This window comes from Chelonoidis abingdonii, chromosome 10 (assembly GCF_003597395.2).
Source record: "Chelonoidis abingdonii isolate Lonesome George chromosome 10, CheloAbing_2.0, whole genome shotgun sequence".
Lineage (NCBI taxonomy): Eukaryota > Metazoa > Chordata > Testudines > Testudinidae > Chelonoidis > Chelonoidis abingdonii.
The window spans coordinates 42,862,180-42,884,155 of NC_133778.1; the positions used below are offsets into that span (position 1 = coordinate 42,862,180).

Consider the following 21,976-nt stretch of genomic DNA (forward strand, 5'->3'; position numbering starts at 1 on the left):
AGGTGGAAACCGAAGTTGTCATCAGTCTTCCCTTTCCCTTCTAAGAAAGGTGAGGGACTTTGGGGGTGAGTTGGTAGGAGAGGCAGGAGCTGCCCTAGCCATCTTGTTGGCTCAGTTGGGAACGATTTTCAGCCTCCTTTCCAAAAGGCTGAGCCATGCCGCGTTTCTCCCTTCCCCCGTCCCACCAAAAAAAAAAACATGGATGGCCAATAAGAGCTGAGATTTTTTTTTCTTTTTAAATAATAATTAATTAATAAAAAAAAGTCAGGCAGGACAGTGGCCAGGCAGCCTATAGGAGTTGGTGTCCAGGGCAACAGACCTGCTCGCTTGCCTGCCCCAGAAGCGGCACTGAGATTAGGAAGAATGTGAGGGAGAAAGGAAGGCTGCTAGAGTTGCAACATGGAGGGAGAACAGGAACCTGGGCAAAAGTCAAAAATCTGAAGTCTGACTCAGAAAATGTTTGCAGCAGCAAAATACTGAAAAGTTTTGGGAGTATTTCCACCCTCAGTCATGGAAATTGGCAACAAAGACAAAGGAAGGCCAATATACTGGGTTGTCAGGATTAGTTGTCAGTTTGCAGAGGAGAGGACAGGCAGTTGGGTTTGAAGGAGATGTCACCAGAGATGACAGAGAGGCAAGGAATGATGTGGAAAGAAGTGACTATTTCCATGCAACAATATCTTTCCATCATAGATGGGATGCAGCTGAAACTTTGAAATGCAAATTTGAAGTTGCATTACTAGAAGAGGTAATGCAAGGAATTGGTCTGAGGCATTGCTAACTTCTGTTGTATGAAGATGTCTGTCCGTGAAGACTAATGAGCTGTGGGCTAAAGACTATTCCAATTTTCCATGTATGTAAGGCTGATGCAGTTATTATAAAGTCTCTACCCATCCCTTCCTAAAAATATTGCTGTTCAGTACAGCAATTTGAGATCATTGGAAAGTGATGGTGCAAAGAATTGTCCATTTGATTCTTTAGCTTTCTGTTACGCTTGTCTCAGCTTCTTAAGTTTCACGCAGCACTGTGTTGAGTCCCTGTTGTGGCCTCTGTCCATCATAGCCTTGAGATTTTTTTCAAATGTTTTGGCATTTCATCTATTGGAACGGAGTTCTGATGGAACAGATTCATCTCCCCATACAGAGCTCAGATTCAGTATCTCCCGTGCGGTCCATGCTGGAGCTCTTTTTTGATTCTGGGACGGCATAGTCACCTGTGCTGATCAGCTCTCGACTCTGGGCAAACAGGAAATGAAATTCAAAAGTTTGCTGGGCTTTTCCTGTCTACCTGGCCAGTGCATCCGAGTTCTGATTGCTGTCCAGAGCGGTCACAATGGTGCACTGTGGGACAGCTCCCGGAGGCCAGTACCGTCGAATTGCGGCCACACTAACCCTAATTCGAAATGGCAATACCAATTTGAGCGCTACTCCCTTCGTCGGGGAGGAGTACCAGATACGATATAAGACCCTTTATATCGAAAAAGGCTTCGTTGTGTGGACAGGTGCAGGGTTAATTCTGTTAACGCTGCTAAAATTCGAGATAAACTCGTAGTGTAGACCAGGCCTAAGACAAGGGACTAATCTATGCCTTCCCAGCCTGTGTAGTTCTGTTTTACTTTGTCTTTGAGTGCTCCTCCTGCCTCTGCTCAGTCTTCCCCGGGAGTAGCAGCAGCATCTTACAATTGATTCTGGATGGGCTTATAGCTGGTTCTGAATAGCAGAGGTGAAATGATCAGAATCTTGTTAATCTTACTCTGCTTGCAAACTCCTGAGCAGTAGTAGAGACATGTGACCTGAGTAGTCTGTCTCCAACCTCACACAGCATTAGTTTTGTACTGTGTTCGTCAGTATCCCCCTATTCCATTTTGTTTCTTACAGCGTCCCATACCCATTTTGTCTCCTGTGCGCCCCTCCTGGCTGTTAAGTTGTTACCAGGGGCATTGCCCTTCTCAAGGGATGGCACTTGTGCTAAGTGGGACCCTCCCTGTTCAAAGGTTAGTCTGTTATACCTTGTTAAACCTGGGCTTGTGTAGGGTAGCAATGCCAGAGCTGCAAGACCTATTTTGTTTTAAGATCCTGGGCATGAGTCATAGGCCTCGTGTGCTTTTTTGAGTCACCTGTTGCACAGGACTCTGCCCAGGCATGTCTCTGTGCTCACCTGCAGGTTTTCCTGCCTCCTCTCCTCCCCTGTATCAAGAGGAGCCAATCAAAGTACTGGTGGAAACTGCTAAGTTTGCCTTTAAAACCAGACATTTTCTGATCAGACCCGGAGAAGGTCCTTGCTTGCCACCTGTCTGATCAGTTAGGCTCTTTGGGGCCCTCCCTCCGCTCTCATTTGTTTTTGAGTGTACCCCCATTTTATAACTCCCCTCCCACGAAGAACGAATTGCTGCCTGAGAGATCTCCTGATTATCAGACCGTACCTAGCCTTCTGATGTTCTTGCTGCTTCTGCCTTCGCTGCTACTTCGGGGCTGGTAAGATCCTCTTGTGAAACTTCTATACTTTTATTTTGTTATTTTAGCTGCTGGCTCTGTCTCCCCAGCACACAGACTCAAGCTAACCTTGGTCTGTGTCTTAAAACCTCTCCTAAACTCCGCGGCACTTTGCCGCTAAAAATAAGTTGTGCCGCTGCTAAGCTCTGCTCCTGTGGGCTTTGCCTTGGGGCTCTCTGCTTCAGCTGTATCCACTGCTGCAGCCACCATCCCTTGGCTTCCTTGGGAGCTGGATCCTGGTGCAGCTTACAGCCCCCCCCTCCCACTGCTGCTAAGGTGCACCTTTTAGAATCAGTTCTTAGTCTAGAATAGTGTAATTTCATTTTGCATAGCTGTGGTTAAGTTTAGGTTTAGAGAATGTTTGTATTGTGCTCTTGTAAGTTAGGTTTAAAAATTGTTTGCATTGTGTTCTGTTACTTGCTAATTTGTGTAGTCTTGGTTAAGTTAGATCATAGATAAGAATTTGCTGTGTTCTGTATAATTGTAGTTGTCTGTCTTCCTGCTGCCCCACCCCGAGCTCCCCAGTCATTGGTTATAAACTTGCAGCCTGTCTGCTCTCTCTGTCTCCCTGAGTTTAAACCTCCCTCTGCTCACGTGCTCCTCTTCCCCCATCCCCCAACCTCATTCCCCTACCACTGCCTTTTTTCTCTCTCCCTCTCTTTTAATCCCTTCCCCCCACATGTTCACCCCACTCCTACTGTCCCCAAACCTCAATTTTATTACTAAAGTCTAGCATAAAACCCCATTGGTTACCCTTTTTCTCTCTAACACACCTCACATTTTACATTTATACCACTGTGACACACTTTTACCTAGAGTTGTTGGATATTTAACACATTTTTCTCATAACTGTTAGCTGGTTATATGCTGCTGTAACACACCCTTTACATAAGAAATTGTTAGCTACCTGTTACATTTATATTTCAGTGTTAATCGGTTACCAGCTGTGTTGTACCCCACTATTGAAACCCCCTATACTATTTACTAAAAGAAACCCCTCCCCAATTGTCTACCTTAACAAACCGCATACCCCTCACAATTGAATTTTCCCTGTTTTTTGCATTTTCTTAATAAAGCTTATTTCGCACCCCACCAGTGCAGTAGTTGTCCCCCAAGATCCCCTACCTGCTGGCAGGGTCACTAGTGTTCTCATTTGGAAGACTGTCTCTGCAGCCAAGGAGGGCTAGAATCTTAACTTTTGATTTCTACTCCCTCAGCTTTGCAGATTTCCTGTTTTCTCTTCTTATTCCCTTCTGGTGAATTAAGATTGCTCTTTAGTGGTCCTCTTGCTCTTCCCCTCCCCATCCCACACATTGGGTGTGATATCCTCTTGCAGGAGTATTCCTGACCCCGCCTTGGATTTTGGGCATTTTAGAGACCTACACCTGTGTGACACACCTTACAGAGCTCTTCCCTAGTCAGTGAATGAACATGAATGATTTTTTTTGAAATAGCATTTTCACATTCAGTACACAAATCATTTTGACATATGCATCCTGCATGCATTTCTGATGCCTTTCATGCACATCATTGGAGCAGTTTTTTGCTTTAATTGGTAAGTAGAAATAGCAAACTCCCAAATATTCTGCATGTTTATTTTGCTACTGCAAACTTTCTGAATTAGACTTCAGATGTTTACTATTTGAATCTTATCCAGATCATTTGATGTAAAAGGCTTTTTTACTACAGACATGTTGAGGTGTGATGTTTTGTTTGCACTTCTCCTCCTTCTCATATCTTTGAAAAGGTCAACTGAAATTATCCACAAGGAAACTGAGGTTCTGGCTTGGAAGTTAGGTCTGGAACACAATAACCTCTTATCTCTAATAGGGAGGGTTTTTCAAAGTTGCTGAGACAAAATACACTCGTCCAAAAATTTAGCTTGGGAGTAGTCTTTAAATTGTGATGTAGTAAGCATAACTATATTTCATGGTCAATTTCTTGTCTCCTACATTCCAGATTGAAAGAGTCTGCTTCAAAGATGCTAACAGAGAATTTGCTATTTGGTTTAGGGCTTTTCTGTTTCTAAATTCTGCTAGGAATTTTTAAAATTTTTTGTAGTGCACTGAATTTAGAGTGCAACTTAACATTTCTGACAAAAATAGGTAGGAGGAAGTGGTGGTGTCCAATAGCTAAAATTAGTGACTAGGTGTCAAGCCTCCTGGATTTTGTTTCTGGCCATACTACTGACTCAAGCAGTTTAAGCTATCCCTGCTTCCATTTTTCTAGCTGTGAAATAGAAAATATGGTGGTGGGGGTAAGCAAGTGTTAAATTCCTTAACTGAAATATTTATGTATTTAAAGGTTGAGGGAATTGGCTAGCACGTTCCAAAGGAATAGACTAGATCTCAGTTAACTCCAGAGCACAAGACTTCGCTATTATGGTTTTAATACATATGAATATCTTTTTTGTCTTAGAATGCTGATGTGATGCAGTCCTAAGAGAACCCTCTCTCCTTTCTTTTTGAGACCTGAAATTTGAAAGTATCTGATGCATGTATAAATGTTGTTGTTATAAGTACAAAATGTTGGTCTTGCGGTTGGTAATCACCATGGTGTAGCGTTACTTCCTCTTAAGTCATATTGTTGGGAATAAACGTCCCATTTTCAGTGTTTGTTTGCTTTTTACTAGGTGCCAGCAAAAGTGAGACACAGGCTTGCATTCTTCTCCTGTAGGTGTGGGGGGCAGGGAGAAGGAAATGTATTGACGATTGATGTTGGCTTGTCTGCACTTATACCACCTCTGTAGCACTTTACTGAAGACGCTACCTGTGCTGATGCAAGGGGGAAATGCTTTTTGTTGGCGTAGGTACTCCAGCTCCCCAAGAGATGGTAGCTATGTTGATAGGAGAAGCCTTCTCCAGTGTAGTACTCTCTACACCAGGAGTTAGGTCGGTATAAATGCATTACTCATGGGTGTGGATTTTCCACCCCTGTGCAACACAGTTATACTGACATAAGTTTGTAGTGTCGACCAGGGCTGAGGGACAGGTTGTCTTCAATTGAAAACCTAGTTTTAATTACAAATACTGATCAAAACAGTATCCTACTTCCTGTTGATGGCTCCTTGTTTGACAGGCACACTCAGATTTTCACGTCTGTGTTTTACTTAACTAAAATGCCAAAGATGTAGAAGAATTAGATTCAGAGATGTGGGGAGGGGGGGATGACTTGTAGGAGTTGTTTCTTTTGCCAACTGTAGGATTTAGATGTATATCTGTGACTAATTTATACTTCTTTAGAACCATGGATTTCCCTTGACTACCATACATAAGGTTTGATTTTTAAGCTTAGTTTTGCTGACTGTCGTAGAAGCTAAATGGAATCTTAACTTCCTGAGATATGGAATTATATTTGCTACAGAGTTCATTAATATATTGGACTGCAAATGCTCTTAAAAGTAGATTGTAATTGACCTAGGCTGTACAAAGGTAGAAAACTTTCTATTTTGCATTCTCTAAGACTCATACTTTCCAATATGTTTTACATGCACATCATATTTGAAAGAATTTCAGACATGAGAGCAATTTTCCTGGTATTTAATGCAAAAAACTAAGTTCAGAGAACACTTAAGGTTACCCATTTAATTGCTCATAATCCAGAAAACAGTACAGCTGCAGTTGTATGGGTAACTTTAACATGTTCTTTGAGCTGATTGCATCCCAATGTAAATTACAGGAAACTCTGAACTCAGTGGACTTAAACCAATATTAAAATGGTATAAGCAAAGTCAGTCAAGCCCAGAATCTTAATGAAAAGATCTCACTAATTCTGAAATAATAATATATATATCCTAAATTCTGCTCTCACTCTCTTTTAGAGGGAGAACAAATACTGGGCCCATAGCCTGATGTCTTCTACAACTTACTTGCCTACCGTATGCAGATCATGTCCAGCTCTGCCATTTCAGCCTCCCCCAACTGGTAGATGCAACCTTGTTCTTCACAAACAGCTAAAACTTTCCAGTGCTCTCATCACTATCTGTTTTGACTTCCCTGGTGTGACTTCCCAAACATCTACATCACCCTCATTCAGTACATTGAAAACACAGTGAGTGGGTCCATTGGTGGTCTATTATAGGTGGAGTGGGATGGGAAGGTGGTCACAATAAGTCTGATAGTATAGTTCTTTGCATTACATCAATGTTGCCAGAGATCACCTGCTCTCTAACAGCTTCCAGTGTAGATCTTGGGCCAACTAGCTTAAGATATCTAATACTTTTTTTTTTTGTTTTTGTTTTTTACAGCCACTTCCGTATTTATTCACTCCTATTTAAAAAAAATTCCGCAAATTATCTTGTTGGTGTTTTTATATTAAATAGTCCATCATGAAAACCATAGGGTTTAATGCCAGAGGGGACCACTAGGTCATCTGGTCTGACCTACTATATATTGCAGGCCATTACATTTCTCCCAGTTATCCTGTATTGAACTTAATAACTTGTTCTTGGATAAGGCATATTCTTGATTTGAAGACCTGGAGAATCTACCACTTCCAATGACTGATAACACTGTGGGGAAAATTTGTGCCTAATTTCTGATTTGAATATGTCTCGCTTCAGCTTCCTGCCACTGGTTCTTGTTAAGCCTTTCTCCCCAGGTGAAAGAGCTCTTTAGAACCTTAGTGTCTCTGACTTTTGTGACAGCTGTGACTAACAAATGTCTAATTTCCTCGGAAGCAAGGCAAGTAGTTTTTATGGTGGAGTAGTTGCATAGTATTGCAACATTCACAGATGGAGGGAAAGAAGACCTACTTTACCAGCTAAGAATGGGCTTAGCTTCTGTGTTCTGCTTTTGTTTGTTTTTTGGTCACTACCCAAATAATTAGTTTTTTGTGATGGGAAGTTGTTTCATGTTAGACTAGGTGGCTTGCTAGTCCCATGTGCTTTTGGGAGAACAGAATATGTGCAGTTCTCTATCCTATTCTGCAGACTTTTATAGGGGCTGGCAGCAGGGGAGTTGACACAATTGCAATGTTCCTTTGTGAAAGTGGAAAATACTTTAGTTCTGTAATCTCTTATCACTTAAATATCAGACGTGGCTAATCTTCATAATATTTCTCAATGATGGTGCCTGGAAATCATGACTCTCTTCTGCAGTTGAGGGATAGAACCTTCTTTTTTTAATTTTGGTAAATGTAGGGTTTTTTATTGCTGATCCATTTTTCTTTTCCTCTCCTCTAATAATGGTGATTTTTTGTGTAATACCCACACTTCCCATCAGATTTTTCTGCCACTCTTCTGTCCTTATAGCACATGCTTGTTTTAAAACATTAGAAACTCCTCAAGAAGGTTTTTTTAATAGTATTTTAGTGATGGAGAGAGGGATGCATGTTCCTTATCTAGGACTGTAGTGGGATTAAGAGAGAGCATCTTAGAATATTTCAAATTTGAACTCATTAGGGTTCTTCTGGATTGCATATATAGAAAATAGAGCATAGTATTATTGCTAAATTGCAGAGATTTGTATCTAACACATTCTTCACTCAGCAATGTAAAAGCAAAAATTAATCACCCAGTGGTGTCACTTTTTTTCATGGCAATTGGCATTTGGAATTATTGCAAGTAGGAATTCTCATCTCAGTTGCTTCCGTATGGCCATTCTGAAGCTATTCTGTCACTTGAAACGTTTGTGTTGTGATCTATTGCATGAATCTAGAAAAGAGAGATCAAGAGTTTTCTATCAAGATATTTAAACTTTAAATAGTATTTTTAGAGATGGGGTCATTTTGGTCTACATGTAAAGTCCGGAACTTGACTTTACCCATTTCCTTCTACAATAGATATAATTAAGTAAAATTGAAAGCACCCCTATGTATGATAGAACTGAAAAAAGTCCGGAACAAGGATTCTTTGACTACATTCAGCCTTTTATTTCTTTAAATTGGAGTTACCTACCAAATGGGCTCTTTGTGTTTTGAGCATCACAATCATTAGCTGGATGTGTGACACAATAAGGTACTGAATAACTTCTAGTACATTAAGATTTCCATAGTTACTCCACAGTCAGTTGGAGGACTAGACAGTTTCTACCAGTGATGTGACCATTAGAACTTATAGAGAAAATACATTTTATGGACCTGATTTGGACTTGAGCTAGCCTACATTTGCACAGGCACAGTCTCTGACCAGAGTCACTTGCGTTTGCTAATGATTTGCAAACAATCCTTTGGACACAGAGTATTCATATTGCACTTGCAGGTGGGGGTATATGGATGTGAGGGGGTTGGGGGAGAGAGAATAGTGTACATGAGTCTGCATTTTGAAAAGAGGGATCTGTAAACTGAGCCAGGGTAACTAAAAATATTTAAGAAGTCAAAGTGCATCTCCTCCATCTCTACAGATTTTGCTCACCCTGTGAAAAACAGTAGTTCATCTGCCTGTAATATAATCTGATGCTGAGGGAAAATTTTCTCTATTCAGAGATGCATAATGTCACTGATACGATCTGTGGCTGCATGTAGTTTGTTTGTTTTGTTTTTTTTTTTGTTTTGTTTTTTTTTTTTTTACCATAACCGTAATCAATTAAAATCCAATGGGCAGTATCATTTCTCTAGTGCAGTGTTTTTTCAACCTTTGTTTCATTTGCAGTCCCCTAAAAAATTTCAGATGGAGGTGTGGACCCCTTTGGAAACTTGAAACATAGTCTGTAGACCCCCTGCAGGGTTAAAACACACACAATTTATTTAGGATGTTTACAATGCCAGTTTTGCCAAAAATTACAGTACCTTCCTAGTGGCTAATAGGCATACACACATGAATGCACAACACATCATTCCTCAGCAGACTTGCATGTACACTCCTCTCTCTCACCCCCTGTGCATTCACTTATTTCTGTTCTCGCACACCACCCTGCCATTCATTTACTCCCCAGGGGTCAGGAATACACACCAAGGCTCTGTCACTTCCTGTGATTAAATTAAGGGGGAGGAGTAGCTCCCTTTTATGGACACCTAGCCAGCCAGTTAGCTATGAAGTTCCTCTTGATGGCTGTTCTCTGCTTGTTTTACCTGTAAAGGGTTAACAGAGTCCCCCAGGTAAAAGAGAGGGAGTGGGCACCTGACCAATAGAGCCAATGAGAAGACTAGAACTCTTTAAAACTGAGGGGAAAAAGCTTTCCCTTGTCTGAAGAGACAGGGGCAGCAGGAGTGCTGTGTAAAGTTTGAACCAGGTATGAACAATTATCTTCCATACCTAGAAGGATTCACTGGGACAGGGAATGTTTAAATAGATGCAGTCAGGTTTATTTATTTTGGCTTGTGGATTTCCTCTGCGCTAAGCTCAGATATTTTTTGTTTTTCTTTTTGTAATGTTAAGCTGGACCCCAGTGAGCCATTCCTGGTGTTTTAATCCCTTTTCAGTTACTCTGTAACATTTCGCCATAGCCTGATTTTCCAGATGTTTCCTTTCTTCTTTTTAATAAAACTTACTTAAAAAAAAAAAAACCTGGTTGGTTTTGTGTCCTAAAAGGTCTGTGCATATGTTTTTCAGTTAGCTGGTGACAACATCTGGGTTTCCTTTTTATCTGTTTTCTTTCTTGGCTTCCCCAAGGGGCTTCAGGGAAAACTTCCCAAGTGAGTTTTTTCTGGGGTTCGCAAGAAGCAGTTTTTCACTTGAGTGGTGGCAGCGTTTACCAAGCGAAGGTCAGAGAAAAGCTGTAACCTTGGGAGTTTAATACAAGCCTGGAGTGGCCAGTATTAATTTTTAGAATCTATGCGGGCCCCCACCTTCTGTATTCAAAGTGCCAGAGTGGGGAATCAGCCTTGATACTTCTTCATTCATTCACCCAGGGTTCAATTATTTTTCCTGCCCCTGCCGAAGTCATCAATTCTTTTTCCTCCCCTCTTTCTGTCCCCTCAAACTTTAAAATGAATCCATCTCAGTCCATGTCAATATCCCCTCCATTCCCATTTGACAAATAAAACAGACCTTCAGAAAGAGTGTTAAGCAGTTAATCCTGTCTTGTGCTGCCATCTGTCACTGTGGTATCTGAGCTTGTTACACAACTCATTAAAAAGTTGCATTGAAGCAAAATGACAGCCCATTCCTCCCTTTAGCGAGGTGGTTCCTTTCGGGCTCCATACTGTGCATTCCACACTCCTCCAGCTTTCAGCATTTTCAGGTGTTCTGCCTAGTACCTTCAGTTATTTAGTTTTTGTGCAGTGTAGAAAACTGAGTGAAAAGCTATGATTATTGGTCACCATACCATGTTTTGTCTATCATGAAGTGACAGTAGTCACCACCTTCCTGAAGAAGAGCAAGTGGTTAAGTTGGACTATTTGTTTGCATTGAGTTAGAATTGAAGATTCAATGATTTATTTGTAAGTGTCTTTATATGAAAGCCAGCTCTTGTAAAAACACTAGTATTTGTCAAGGTTTTATTAAGCCTAATTTGTTAACTTCATAAAAGCTAATCTAAATCTGATGCAAACAGATCTAGCTTTTTAAACTCCTATTTGGGTTCTGTGTAAAATCAGCCTTAAAGTCCCAGCCTGCTGTTTGCAGGGAGTAGGGCACTCGATCAGCAAAGCCATCAACTTCTCCTGAACTTATGTTTTTCATGTAATTTAGCCTTTGTTAGCAAAGAAGTCCTTGAAATGCAAACTGAGCACAATCGATGCCTGTGTCAGGTGGATGATAGCAGCTGTTGCCATAATAGGGTCAAGCCTTGCTAAGAAAGCAGAGGAGCAGCTAAAGTCCCACACTGAGTCCTCTGGGCTCAGAGGAGAAGTGACAATTAGCATCTCCTCCAGGCTCTCCCTCCACAGAGCCAGACCTGTTCCTAATACTCCCTCATGGCCAGCAGACACCAGGCACAGGGCTCTCCTCTCCTGTAGTTCCCACATCAGCAGGCAGTAGCCCCTTTCTAAGGAAGGAGAAGAGAAGATACATGCTCCTTAATCTAATGCACCTTCAGGGAGGGGCCTAGGAGGTATAGCCCTCTTGCGGTGCTGGCATGTACAAGTGCACAAAGGGGCATGCAAGGTCCCGAAAGAGAAATAAACATTTCATTAAAGATAACTTTAGAGTGATCCAGTAGCTCTACCAGCAGGTGTGACAAGACTTTCAACATTAACCCTTTTACGTGTGAGTTAAAGTGCCTACAAGGTCAAGAAGATCCCTAGGGCCTCCAAACAATTAAGGACATGATGTGGCAAGTGGAGAAGTGAGGCACCTGCCATCAGAGAACAAGTGCTGATATGACCTCTGGAACTTGTAAAAGATGCTGCTGAAAGGCAATAGTTTGGTGGGACGGGGCAGAAAACTGTCTTGTTTCACTATAAATTATGCAAGTGACCAGTGGCAATTTAAAAACTCTACATTCTACACCTCAGTGAGTCCCTGTGCCTACTAAAGCAGTCATGAGGGAATTTGCCCTCTCCTAACCCTTTTCACCTCCCCTTCCAACAATGGAAGAAAATCACTCTGGACTTGTCTACAAGGGGACATTCAGGAAAGTAAATTTAAACTAAAAGGTATCATTGAGATTTAAAGTAGTTTAGTTAAACTGCATTAAACCCCTGTGTGGACACACTTTCAGAATTAGGGCAGGTCTGTGCTTAAAATGCTGCATCGGCACAGCTGTCTCATAGCACTTAAGTGAAGATGCTCCTATGCTGATGGGAGAGCTTCTCCCATTGATGTAGTTAATGAACCTTTGCAAGATGGGAAAAGCCCTCCTGCTGACACATTTCCCCTCTGTAAACAGTGCTAGGTCAGTATAACTGTTGCTCAGTGGTGTGGATTTTTCACACCCTTGAGTGACATAGTTATACTGATATAGGTGTGTAGTATAGACTTGGCCTTGGTGTCCAGACAGGGGTTTAATGCAGTTTAACTAAGCCACTTTAAATTCCCACCTGTTTAGGGCTTGTCTACACAGTGCAGTGTACTCTACAGAGGTGTAAATTGTAGTGCACAGTAATGCTGCAATGTAAGTGCCCTGTGTAGAGCCTGCTGGCATGACCTAAAAGGTACCCAGTGCTCATTGATGTAGTCACCAGGGCTGGCTCCAGGTTTTGGGCTGCTTGGGGTGGCGAGAGGGGGAAAAAAAGCCGCGGGAGTGTGATTGCTCCACTCTTTGGCGGCTAGTCCCTCTCGGAGCAAAGGACCTGGACGTGCTGCCCCAATAGCGGCTGGAGTGCCTTCCCTTGGTATTGGCCACACCAAGCACCTGCTGCTTTAGTTGGTGCCTGGAGCTGGCCCTGGTAGTCACGTACGGAATGAGACAACGTAATCTGCCAGGTGCTGAACTGTCTTGATGAGCTGGCCATATAGCATCTAAACACTGTGGGGTTGCTGTGCCTCTCCCTGAAAATGGAAAGGAAACTAAAAATAGTTAGTTGAGATGGTGATGGATTAGTTTTATTCTAAACACAGAAGGCCACCTGAGCAGTTGTCACTATATATCATGGATGACTTTTGTTTCTGGCATGCTGCTGAAGGAGACCACAAGTGGTCAATGGCTGGTAATTTTGGTTTGTGCTGGAAACGGTAATATAAGTTCTTAAACTGGACTTCAAAGTAAGTTCCTTAGGGAACTTGCATCAAATACTAGTTCAGTAGGCACAGGGCAGAAGAAGTCTTCTAATCATGCATAATGCAGAGGATTGGATTGGAGTTGTGGGGTGGGGGGGCCTCCAAACAATCACTGTATACTCTTGGGATCCAATCCTGCAAAGACTTAAACTAAGCACATGCTTTATACACACGACTAGTTCTGATGAAATCAATGATATAATTCCCATAGCTAAGCACATGACATGCATAAATCTTTACAGGATTAAGACCTGGGTCTATAATTGGGAACAACAAACCTGGATATCTTGCTCCCTAACTTTTTATCAGCAAGTTTAAAGAGAGAAACAACTAAATCAAATTCAGGTTTAAATTAGAATAAATGGTGAATTCTCTGAGACTTGAAATCTTTACGTCATGGTTTGAGGACTTCAGGAATTCAGCCAGAGGTTATGGGTCTGTTTCTGGAGTGGATGGGTGCGGTTTTGTGGCCTGTGATGTGGAGGAGGTCAGACTAGATGATCACAGTGGTCCCTTCTGGCCTTGAAGCCTATGAGAAAAGGGAGGGGAGAGTGAGTAGCACCCAAAAGGGGTGGGGGGGGAAGGAGGGAGTAGGTGGAGGTGGTAGGAGTAGATGGGCGCTCTTGAGTTGTCAACATCCAATAAAACCGGTCACATCCTGGTCCCAGTGTAGTCAGTGGAAGTTGTGCTGCTGACCTTAGTGGGGCTAGGATTTTACCCTTGGAATCTTCACCCAGCAGGAAAGTGCAGATTTGGGTTGTTTCCCTCACTACAAATTAACTAAACTCCTCCTGGCAAAGGAAAAGATACATAAAGGGCAAGCTTTTTCTTTAGTTCCTGTATCCTGGTTTCATTGTGCAGCAACTCTTCCAGTACGTACCTGAAATATAATGACACACATTGTGTAGTGATGTTCATTGGAAAAAAATTAACAAAAACCTGTCAGAAACTTGGCCTTTGGAGGTTGGCCTTTCATTTCCTGGAGTGTCTATTTAATATCACTTAATTCTTTTGCTGGATGCCATTGCAGGAACAGCTTAAAGACATGTGTTTTCCCAAGTTGACAGAGCAGATTGCAACAATATTTGTCAAAGGCCACATCCTGCAAAACCACTTCTGACTTTGTCCTGTTAGTTTTTTTGAGATCAGCTTTATTTTATAACCAAGTAGATGCACTGGGCTAAAAGCTTTTGTTTTGAAGCATGATGTGAACAAAATTATACCGATAAACAGTGCATCTAAATAAGTAAACAAACATCATATTAACATTAAACATCATTATAACATACACAGTAACTTCTAGTCATGTGGTATTGTCAGTTCTGTTTTCAGATAGGAGGAGGAAGCTCCCTATTGTTCTTAAGCCAGCTGGTAACTGACACCACATTTATGGCACATAGTAACAAAAGGCTTTTGTTCACAATTTGTATTCCTCTAGAACACACCAATTTCAAAGCCTAAGTAGAACATAATGTGCGAGCAGGCCAATTTGAATAGAACAATCTGGTGAGTTCAATGAGTTGGTACAAATCCATAATTTTAAATTAAAATTAAAAAATGGGACTACAGGTAGTAATTACTCAAGACGATTACAGTTTGCAACATGAATGGACAAAATGCTCCCATCACATCTTGCTCCTCCTGTGTAAGGGCTCACTCTGATCTCCTTCTCTCTGAGCGGGAGTTGAAAGGAATACATTAATTTAGAAACAACTGAAATTGCAACTGAGATGTCCACTTGAGGGAAAACAAGCCTAAAGAGCTCTTGGTAAAGGAAGCAATGGTACTGTCTAATCCTTCTGACAAAACAAAACACTTCCTGAAAACAAAATAGTGTTACTGCATGCGAAATACTATTGGTCACTTCCAATACAGTATTGCTATGTATGAGAACTAGAAATGGTTTAGCCATGCTCAACTCAGTTGCGACTTAAGTCCAGATTTTCTGTAGCCTAGATATGCCTAATTAGGATCCTCACAGGGAAGCAGTATTTTGTCCTAATGTGCTGCTCCCCAAGGTCAAACCTCACTATTGGGTGCTCATCCATCTCACTGTTAACAAGCAGGAACACAAAGAAAACTGCAGAAGTTTTGGTGCACCCAGTTTTATTGGACTTTCCCTCAGTTCCTTACATTGCATGGACAAAATCCTAAGAAGTTTGGACTGTCCTGAAACAATTTGAGGGAAGTAACATTTTGTAAAAAAAAAAAAAAAAAAAAAAAAATGAAATATTTTGGTTTTCTTTGTAGTAATGGAAGGTTTAAATTCTTGTTGATTTGTAACTGACATGTTCCAGGATGAGGCCCCATCTTCTTAATTTGTTGTTTAGGTGACTCCATAGCTAGGTTGTGGTCATCCCATTTTATAAATGTGGAAGATGAGAACTATTTCTAGAAATTAGACGTATGGGACAAACACCAAAGTAAAGATGTTTGTGTTTTTTTTTTTTTTAAAGAGCCCTTTCTCACTGAGAGTCTGTTCATTTTTGGAATGTCCAAATTGAGGCATCTACTCATGTGTAACTTTAGAAACAAGTTATTTTCTTCAAACTTCTTAACTACTGACTTAGCACTTGATTCTTACGCATGGCACTTTTTAAAAATGAACTGTCAACTTGTGGTGTTCATATATGTAAGCATGTATTCCAATTCTGTTCTTTTTCAGGTAGTGGTGCTACAGCAGTAGTCCAGGCAGCGCTATGCAACCCCAGGCAAGAACGTGTAGCAATAAAGCGAATCAACTTAGAAAAATGCCAGACCAGTATGGATGAGTTGCTTGTAAGTAAATTCAAAGAGGAAAAATGTTGGTGGGCATCTCTTCTTCTTTTGCCTGATCTGAGATGTGTATGTAGAAAACAGGTTAAAAAGGGCCTGGGAGACATGTGCCACTGCACTAATAAATGAACTGTATCCAGATCATCCAGTAACTATATTGCCGTACAATGTCTCAAATGTGCAAAAACAAGACATGCAAAGATTGGATATTTCAGGACTGTATGTGTTGAGGCCTTTGGAAGAGCTACTCTAAGCTGTAGCCATTTCTTACAAGTGACCCTGTCTTCAGGAGTTTGAAACTTGACCATAAAAATGTTTTGGACTTCATATGTTAAGACTACTTACAAAAAGAAAGTCATGTCTAAATCAAAACTTACTTACACTGTGTGTGTGTGTGTGCGCGCGCGCGTGTACTCTCTCTCTCTCTCTCTCTCTCTCTCTCTCTCTATTTGGGTTAAAAATCCCAATGAAGAATGGCAGCATTTGGTATCTTTTTAAACAAACAAAAAGCCCATTGAAGTTGCAAGTTTGGAGGAAAAATGTCTCTGTTTGGTCTTAAAATGGGTTACAGCACACTTAAGAACATATCTTTTCACATATCAGGATTTTCATATCACAGACCTAATATGGGTTTGTGCCATTTAGCTTTAATCCAATAGACCAAACCAACTGCTTTAGAAACTCTTCCTTTGATCAGTGATCCAAACAATACAGACTTTTTTTTTTTTAAGTGGGTTTTTATACAATAGTCGCTTTAGAATAGTAGGAGTTTATCAGGTTAATGGACCAGTGATGGCCGTCTATCAGGCTAGTGAGTCACTAAGAACTCTTTTAGCAGACTTTCATAACTCTTCAGGTGCTTATAAGACCAATCACCATGCTATCTAGGCAGCATGGCAAGAATCCAGGGATGCAAAATGATTCCAAAAGAGAGAGTGCTACTTTCTGCTTCTCAGGTTGCTGTTACTGGGAGGAGGTGGATTTTTTTTTTTTAATGAAGAAACTTGTTGTTTTTCAAATGCTGTTCCCTATGTATGTTCCACTGCTGTGAGGTATGCATAAGCTCTGTATGCTGGCGGTTCTTCAAGATTGTGGTCTGCAGGGCCGGCTCCAGGCATCAGCTAAGGAAGCAGGTGCTTGGGGTGGCTAATATCAAGGGGTGGCACTCCGGCCGCTACTGGGGTGGCACATCTGGGTCTTCTGTTGCCGAATTGCTACTGAACAGTGGAGCGGTGCGATCGTGCTGCCGTGGCTTTTTTTTTTTTTTTTTTGGCCACTTGGGGCGGCAGAAAACGTGGAGCTGGCCCTGGTGCTCAGCTCCATGCCCTCCTTCCCTTCTGCTTCGCATTATTCTCTGATTTGTGGTGAAAAGGAATTGGAGAGATGGTTGGTGCACCCTGCCTTTTGGTCAGAGGCATGAGGTGATGACTTCTTTCGAAGTTTTCTGGCTCCAGGCTCATGGACTGTTTGCCTACCCACAGTGGAACGCAGATAGAGACCACCTATCTTGAAGAACCTCCAGTTACTATAAGGTAAGTTAAATTTCTCTTCCAAGAGAAATGGTCTCCTTGATGTGGAAATGCCAAGCTGAAGGTGTCTTGAGTTTTGCCCTTGATACTAAGGGCTTGGCTACACTTGCGAGTTACAGTGCAATAATGGAGCCCCGGGTGCACTAGCTCACTTCCCATCCACACTGGCAAGGCCCGTAGAGCGCTCTGATTCCGTGGCTACAGCGTTGTTGGTTCCCCACCTCACCAAGAGGAATAACGTTTGCTGCGCCTTGGCTACAATGCTTGGGTGTCATTGTGAATGAGGTGTTGAGTTGCTGCGCTCTGATCGGCCTCCGGAAACATCCCATAATCCCTGTAAGTCAAGTGGCCCACCTTGTCATTGTTTTGAACTCCTCCTGTAGGAATGCAGAAATGCCCTTTCAAAGCCCCGTTTCAGACAGCAGGCATTACTGGGTGAGGGGGAGAGAGAGAGGTCTGCTGCTGTCTGAACTTAGAAGACAGCATGCTGACATGCTCTCAGCCCTGCAAAAACCCACTCTCTTCCCCCTCCCAACATACACACAACATGCTCCCTGTCACACTCCACCTGACCCCACTGCCCATTTGAAAAGCACGTTACAGTCACTTGCATGCTGGGATAGCTGCGCATAATGACCACTCCCAATGCTACTGCATGTGCCGCTTGAATGTGGCCACACCAGTGTGCTTGAAGCTGTCACTGTGGATAGACTGCAGCGCTTTCCCTACTGCGCTCTATGATGGCTGGTTTAACTCTCAGTGCTCTACATTTTCAAGTGTAGCCATGCCCTCACACAAGTTGGGCTCAGCCATCTTCATTCTGATAGTATATCCTGTAGCCTTGGGCTCTCCACTGCAAATGTTCATCTGGTTCTTGATGGCCTTCCTCTTGGGATAATATAGTGCAAGGGTGGGCAAACTATGTCCCGGGGGCCACATCTGGCCCTTCAGATGTTTTAATCCAGCCCTTGAGCTCCTGCTGGGAAGCAGGGTCCAGGGCTTGCCTCGCTCTTGCGCTCCAGCTGGGGAGTGGGGTTGGGGGCTTGCCTTGCTCCGTGTGTGCTGTGGCTCCGCACGGCTCCTGGAAGTAGAAGCATGTCCCCCATACAGCTCCTACACATGGGGGAGCCAGGGGGCTCCATACGCTGCCCCTTGCCCCAAGCACTGCCACTGCAGCTCCTATTGGCTGGGAACTGTGGCCAATGGGAACCGCAGGGGTGGCACCTGCAGACAGGGCAACGTGCACAGCTGCCTGGCCATTCCTCCACATAGGAGCCAGAGTGGGGACATGCAGCTGCTTCTGGAAGCTGCTTGATGTAAGTGCTACCCAGAGCCTGCACCCCTGACCCCCTCCTCTGCCCCAGCCCTGATCCTCCTCCTGCCCTCCAAACCCCTTGGTCTCAGTCTAGAGTACTCTCCTGCACCCGCAATCCTTCATTCCCAGCCCAGAGCCTGCACCCCCAGCTGGAGCCACACACCCCTCCACACTCCAACCCCTTGACCCAGCCTGGAGCCCCCGTCCCTGAATTCCTCATTTCTGGCTCTACCCCAGAGCCTGCACCCCCAGCCAGAGCCCTCACCCCCTCCCACGCCCCAACCCCCAATTTCATAAGCATTCATGGCCCACCATACAATTTCCATACCCAGATGTGGCCCTTGGGCTAGAAAGTTTGCCCACCCCTGATATAGTGTGATGTCTCAACCAATTGTAGCTGTTTTCAAGAGGATTGTGGTAGAGGAGTTGTCTTCTGATACAGCAGAGTTCCAATGTGTTTGGGCTCTGTAGGTACGCAGAGCCTTGCACTGCACCTGGGAAGGAGAAAAGACTCTACTGGAATGTGGTGTGATGTGTTAGTATATGTCTGCAACTCGACCCAAACCCTCCCCAAACTGCTATTTTAAAAAGTGCTAAGAGACTTTAAAATAAAGTAATATGAAACACTCTTACTTAAACTGGCTCTAGAGGCAATTCAGAGGGAAAGGGTTAAACAGTCCCAATCTTGTCAAAAGGGATTAGTGCCTTCTCAAGGGCTACCTTCTTGTAAAATATTCTGTCAGAGCTTGAGATATCCCCATGTCTGTCTGTCAGTGCTAAGATGTCTTGCCTGTCTGCCAAAACAGAGGCAGTTTTTCTGGACCTTTTGATGCCATATTGACTTCTTCCTTCCCCACACTTCTGTGATATTAATGATGGTAATTCTGCCTTTATGTGCAAACAGCTTATTTCTCCTTCTGCTACTGGTCTGCTTGAGCCAGAAATTCCCTCCCACACACGATTCCCGTGGCTACACGTGACTGTAGTCCTCTCGTGTTGACTCTTCCAAGTGCATGTTTATAATCCTGTTTGAGAGTCTTTAGCCAAATACATTAAAAGGCAGAGGACCCTGATAATTGTTAGCTCTGTTCTAGCATTGTGACTTCACAGTTTCAAAACGAGATATATCCCCTCTTTCTCACACGTACACCATTTATTCCTAAACGATTTGATTGCATCTGTACAAGTACTTGTATTTCTATGTGTAGTACTTAAAATGCTTGGAAAATATTCAATGACAGCTCTCCTTTCTGAGAATACTGATGTGTTAAACACTGTACTCTCCTAACAATGCAATTTTTTATAATGACATACAATAACTGATAAATATTTTCCATAGGATGGTAGTGGCTTTCATAATGGGCAAGCACAGAACTGCATTTAATAAGTAACTCATTAGGTAGCTCAAGAATTAAATACTTCTGTTTACAGTGTGTTCTTTACTTTCTAGTATTCCATTGTATTTGAATTTCTTTTGTGCTAAATGTCCTCTTAATTGAGCTCACTTTGCAAAATGAACAATCTTAAGCTACTGCATTTTCAAAAAAGACTTGATGTGCAAATATTGATCTTATGTCACTGCTGGTGTCTGCAGAATTGTCTACTACCGTGTGAATCCAGCTGGTTGCTACCAAATGTCTGTGCCAGGGGCTCCTTGTCTTCATCAATACAGGCAATATCTACACTACGAGTACTGTAGAAGCACAGCTACAGCACCATGGCTGTGTCGACATAACCCTGTTGCATAGACATACCCTACAGGGATGGAAGGGTTTTTTTCCCATCACTGTTGGAACTCCAGCTCCCTGAGTGACAACAGCTAGGCCAACCAAAAGCATTCTTCCATTGACCTAGTTGGGTCTGCATTCGGGGTTAGGTTGGCATAGCTACAGTGCTCACCCCTGAGCAATGGTAGCTATGTCGACCTAAGTTTTAAGTGTAGACCAGGCTTCAGTCTCAACTAGGGAAACAGAATTTCTATAAGCATATTAAATGTCCAGAATCGCTGTGAAGATGTTATCAATAGTGGTTTGAGCATAACACTGTTACATCAAGGAAATTGCTCGTGTGTAAGTAGGAACATTCACATGAGTAAGGAGTACTTGTGTGAGTAATGGCTTGAAAGTTCTGTACTTAGTTGCCAGACTTCCTGAAGAACCTATTCAGTCAAGTCAGTAACTTTAAACATGGTGTCAAGTATCAGGGGGTAGCTGTGTTAGTCTGTATCCACAAAAACAATGAGTCCAGTGGCACCAAATAAACCTGTTAGTCTTTAAGGACATAAGTGGGTTTTAATACACAAAAGCTTCAGATGCATGGAGTGAAAATTACAGGTGCAGGCATTATCATACTGGCACATGAAGAGAAGGGAGTTACCTCATGCATCTGAAGAAGTGGATTTTTTACTCACGTTAGCTTATGCCCAAATAAATCTTAGTCTTTAAGGTGCCATCAGACTCCTTGTTGTTTTTAAATACGGTGAAAGTTGCCATTACTCTTTTGAATAAGAACTATTCCCAAATCAAGTTCTTACCAAATGCTACAAGGCAAGTCAAACTTTGGCTCATAATGATTCTGTAAAGTGAAGAAGGATGGCCTACTGGAGAAGTCGCTGGACTCAGGTCTGGATTCAGTTCCCTTTTCTGCCACAGACTACCTATGACCTAGGACAAGTCATCTGATTTACCCTGTGCCTCAAGAAAGAAGAGAAGCTCTTACAATTTCTTGAGTACACATGAGTTTGAACTACTTTTAATATATGGGATCAGCTTGCTGTGTTTTTGCACTTCTGTATTCTTACCTGGCTACTAGCTGTCGTAGCAGAGTCATTACGCCCAGTTAATGGAAACTCTTGTACTCATTCTGGAGCTTAGATCATTTGCCTGATGGAATTGAGTGGCTCTATCTGAATAAATATATAGTTATCCAATGGACTTCTGTGGCATTAGGACAAACCTATAAAAAGAGGAAATCTAACAAGAGAGACACAACCATCTAGAAGCCAACTTACTAAACAAGTTTAAAAGTACCTTCAGTTATAGCACCTGTTCCGAGTCCTCTCTGCCAATTTTTGTAACTTTAGTCATTATTTAAACAAAAACAAACAAAAAACCCCACAAGTGTTTGCATGGTAGACCTTGTGACAAAGTTCCTCTTCTACTTTGGTCGGTCCTGCGCTTATTGGTGGATTTATTCACCTCAGTGATCTTCCCCTCTTGAGGAGCTGACCCAGACTGTGGGTTCCACCTGTGTCTGATCAGGAGTTGGGAGGTTTGGGTTGGAGGGGGAGCCTGGCCCTGCCCTCTACTCCGGGTTCCAGCCAGGCCCT

At 42.5% G+C, this 21,976-nt stretch overlaps 1 protein-coding gene across 1 annotated transcript in view; it reads left to right on the forward strand.

Moving 5' to 3' along the window:
- STK39 (serine/threonine kinase 39) overlaps positions 1-21,976 on the forward strand; it is a 177,299-nt gene that overhangs the window by 26,215 nt on the left and 129,108 nt on the right. Inside the window, 1 exon segment of the mRNA XM_075070137.1 lies at positions 15,695-15,807. Coding sequence (XP_074926238.1) covers positions 15,695-15,807 — 113 coding nt within the window.